Below are 3090 nucleotides of genomic sequence, written 5' to 3' on the forward strand. Positions count from 1 at the left end.
TCAGTTAATTTATGTCAGGATCTAATCACTGACATAATTTGAAGTTCTTAGTCTGTGGGGTAAAAATAGGTTTACATACAGTAGTGGACAGAATCCTGTGAAACCAAAATGTAAATTATATTAACTAGATTGATGGTTAGTATGTCATTCACATAGAGTTTGAAAGCATATTAGTAAACCACCCTAAGATAAAAGAAAACAAAAACATTTGATGAAATAAGTGCTGAAAAAATAATTGCAGAATACAGTTTTTTTCTTGATTTAACCACAATAGATTTTTTTTCTTAAATAAATAACTTCTGTTTTGTAAAGACACTTTTTGAAACAGTAGACATACCCTAGTTCCCAATCACTGAGTGAAAAGGATCTGTATCCGGAAATATCAAAATAGGATATTTGTCATATTCGGAGCATATCAGAATTTAGGAATGGGAACATATTGGTATTCAGTGTGTTAGGACTATACTGTATATTGATGATATTCAGAATATATGAATATATAGAGTCCTACCACACTGCATACCAATATGTTACCATCGCGGAGTTCTGATATGCTTCGGATATGACAAATATCCAATTTGAATATTCCCGGATACAGACCTTTTCGTCCCAGTGAATGTCATTGAATAAACATCACCACCACTGATTAAGCCGTATACGCTTCAGTCTATTCCTCCACTTCTCAATTGTCCTCACAAACAAACAGTCAATAATGTCCATACAGTAATTCCTTCAATTTCATGTCTCATTATGAAAAAAAAGTCTTATATCTGGGTCTCTTGTACATTGTCTTTCGAGCTGGCCCGGATTAACAAAGGTTCGTGCGCTGAGCTGTGTATGGAGTTGATGGTAGAGGCGTGGTTGTACGCGGTCTTGTAGGTGTTGTAGTGGTTGAGGTGCTCGTGCTCGAGCGGAGGCAGAGTCAGGTGACTCTCCATGGCCGGGCCCCCCGTCACACAGTCCTCGTCCACGTTGATGATCTCGATGGTGCGGGTGGGCGCGTGGTGGTTCTGCTGGTGGTGCTGCTTGCGCATTTTGTAGAAGATGATCAGCATGACCGCCGCCATGAGGGTGATGGCCACGAAGCAGCCGATGATGATCTTGGTGGTCTTCATCACCTCGTCCAGCCCGTTGAGGGTGCCGTCGCCCAGCTCCGTGACGGGGATGGTGTAGGTCTTCTCCGTGGCCCTGGTGGAGAGCGGGGTCCGGGCTGTGGTGGTGGTGGTGGTGGCGGAAGTGGAGGAGACGGTCTCCCAGGAGCTGACGGACGGGGTGGGGCCAACCTTCTGCTGTACAGTGGTGTGGCCCTCGTTGGGCTCGATGGTCTCCACGGTCACCGTGGTAAAGTAGCTGAAGCTGCTGTTCTCGGTGGACGACACGTTGAGCGTGGCGGACGCCGTAGTGTTCCCCGCCGAGTTGCTCACCATGCAGGTGTACGTGCCCGTGTCCTGCATGGTGACGTTGGTGAAGTTGAGCGTCCCGTCGTTGAGGACCGAGATGCGGACCTTATAGGCGCCGTGGGTCATGATGGAGCCGTTGGGCGTGATCCAGCTAACCGAGGTCAGAGAGCTGGCCCTGCATTTCAGCTCTGCCGCGCTCCCTTCCGTCACATTCAGGTCCGCCGGGGGCTCCACGATCACCGGCGCGTAACAGTGGAAATAGTTCTGGTCTAGCTCTCCGATATAGCGCCCCCTGTGGCTGGTGGGAGAACTGCAGCGGGCGCAGCAGCTGGTGTTGGCCGGCACCATCTCCTTGAGCCACCAGCTGAGCCAGAGGATATCACAGTTACAGTTCCAGGGGTTGTGGTGTAAATGCACCCTCTCCAGGTGATGCAAGGGGGTGAAGAGGTCATGGGGCAGCAGGGTGAGGTTGTTGTGGGCCAGGTTGAGCTCCACTAGCGACTGCAGGTCATCGAAGGAGTTCCTCTCGATGGTCTGGATCTGGGCGTGCATCATCCACAGCTTCTGTAGATGGATGAGCCCTTTGAAGGAGCCAGGCCGGATGACCGCCAGCTGGTTCCCCGACATCTCCAGCTCATCCAGCTTCACCAGGGGGATGAGATTGGGGATCTCCTTCAGATTGCACATGCCCAGATTCAAGTAGCGCAGGTTGCTCAGCCCCTCAAAAGCCCCCTCTGATATATAGGAGAGGCGTTTGAGCTCCCCCAGGTCCAGCCTGCGTAGTGAGGGTACCCTGTTGAAAGCATAGGAAGGGATGCTCTCTATAGGGTTGTTTCGCAACCACAGCTCCTTGAGTTTGGAGAGGTACTCAAAGGCCCCGTTGGGGATCGTGGTGAGGCGATTATCGAACAGCTCCAGAGTGTTTAGGCTAGCCAACCCATTGAAGGCGCCTAACTCTATGTTGCGGATGTGGTTCTTGCTGAGCTGCAGAATCTCCAGGTGCCGCAGGTGTTTGAAACTGTCCACCTTGATGACCTGGATGAAGTTCTCCTGCAGGTTCAGGTAGCGCGTGTTGGTGGAGATGCCATCTGGGACATCCCGTAGGCTCCGGCGGGTGCAGATCACCTTGCTGAATTGGTTGCTGCAGGAGCAGACAGAGGGGCAGGTCTGAGCGCGCACCAGGCCCGCCACCACCAGGAGCTGGAGGGCCAGGAGCAGCACGAACAAAGGGTCGGACAGCACCCGGTTCCACCTAGGACCTCTCATCGTCTGCAGCTGCCGGGAGGAGGTCATCTTGTTCAACATTCATAATTCATTGGCTGGTCGTCCACTCTCTGTGAAGCGGTGGTGGGATGGGGCCAGGCTGGAAGGAGAAGATAAAAACAGGGAGGGAAGGTGAGTTAGAGGAGGCTGGGAATGGATATTGGTCATGTAGTGTGATATGAGAAGTTTACAAGATATCATCAGAAGATTTTGACCATGATTTAGTTGTGAACAGTGCTGAAGCCTTTTTTTACACTATGAAGGTCCTAACACTATCATCGTAATGAACACTCTCACACACGCATACACACACACACACACACACACACACACATACACACACACACACACACACACACACACACACACACACACACACACACACACACACACACACACACACACACTCACAGCAACCAGTGGAGCC

The 3090-nt window shown here is 50.8% G+C and overlaps 1 protein-coding gene across 1 annotated transcript; it reads right to left on the minus strand.

The window, feature by feature from the left end:
* Nucleotides 1-764: 764 nt before the first annotated feature.
* LOC311319400 (leucine-rich repeat-containing protein 4C-like) lies at nucleotides 765-2705 on the minus strand (the record flags this gene model as incomplete). The annotated part of the gene is made up of 1 exon (XM_084450950.1): nucleotides 765-2705. The coding sequence occupies one exon, from the start codon at nucleotides 2703-2705 to the stop codon at nucleotides 765-767; it is 1941 nt and encodes a 646-aa protein (XP_084307076.1).
* Between the last annotated feature and the right edge of the window lie 385 nt (nucleotides 2706-3090).

Source organism: Borostomias antarcticus (assembly GCF_949987555.1).
Source record: "Borostomias antarcticus genome assembly, chromosome: 16".
NCBI classification, from domain to species: domain Eukaryota; kingdom Metazoa; phylum Chordata; class Actinopteri; order Stomiiformes; family Stomiidae; genus Borostomias; species Borostomias antarcticus.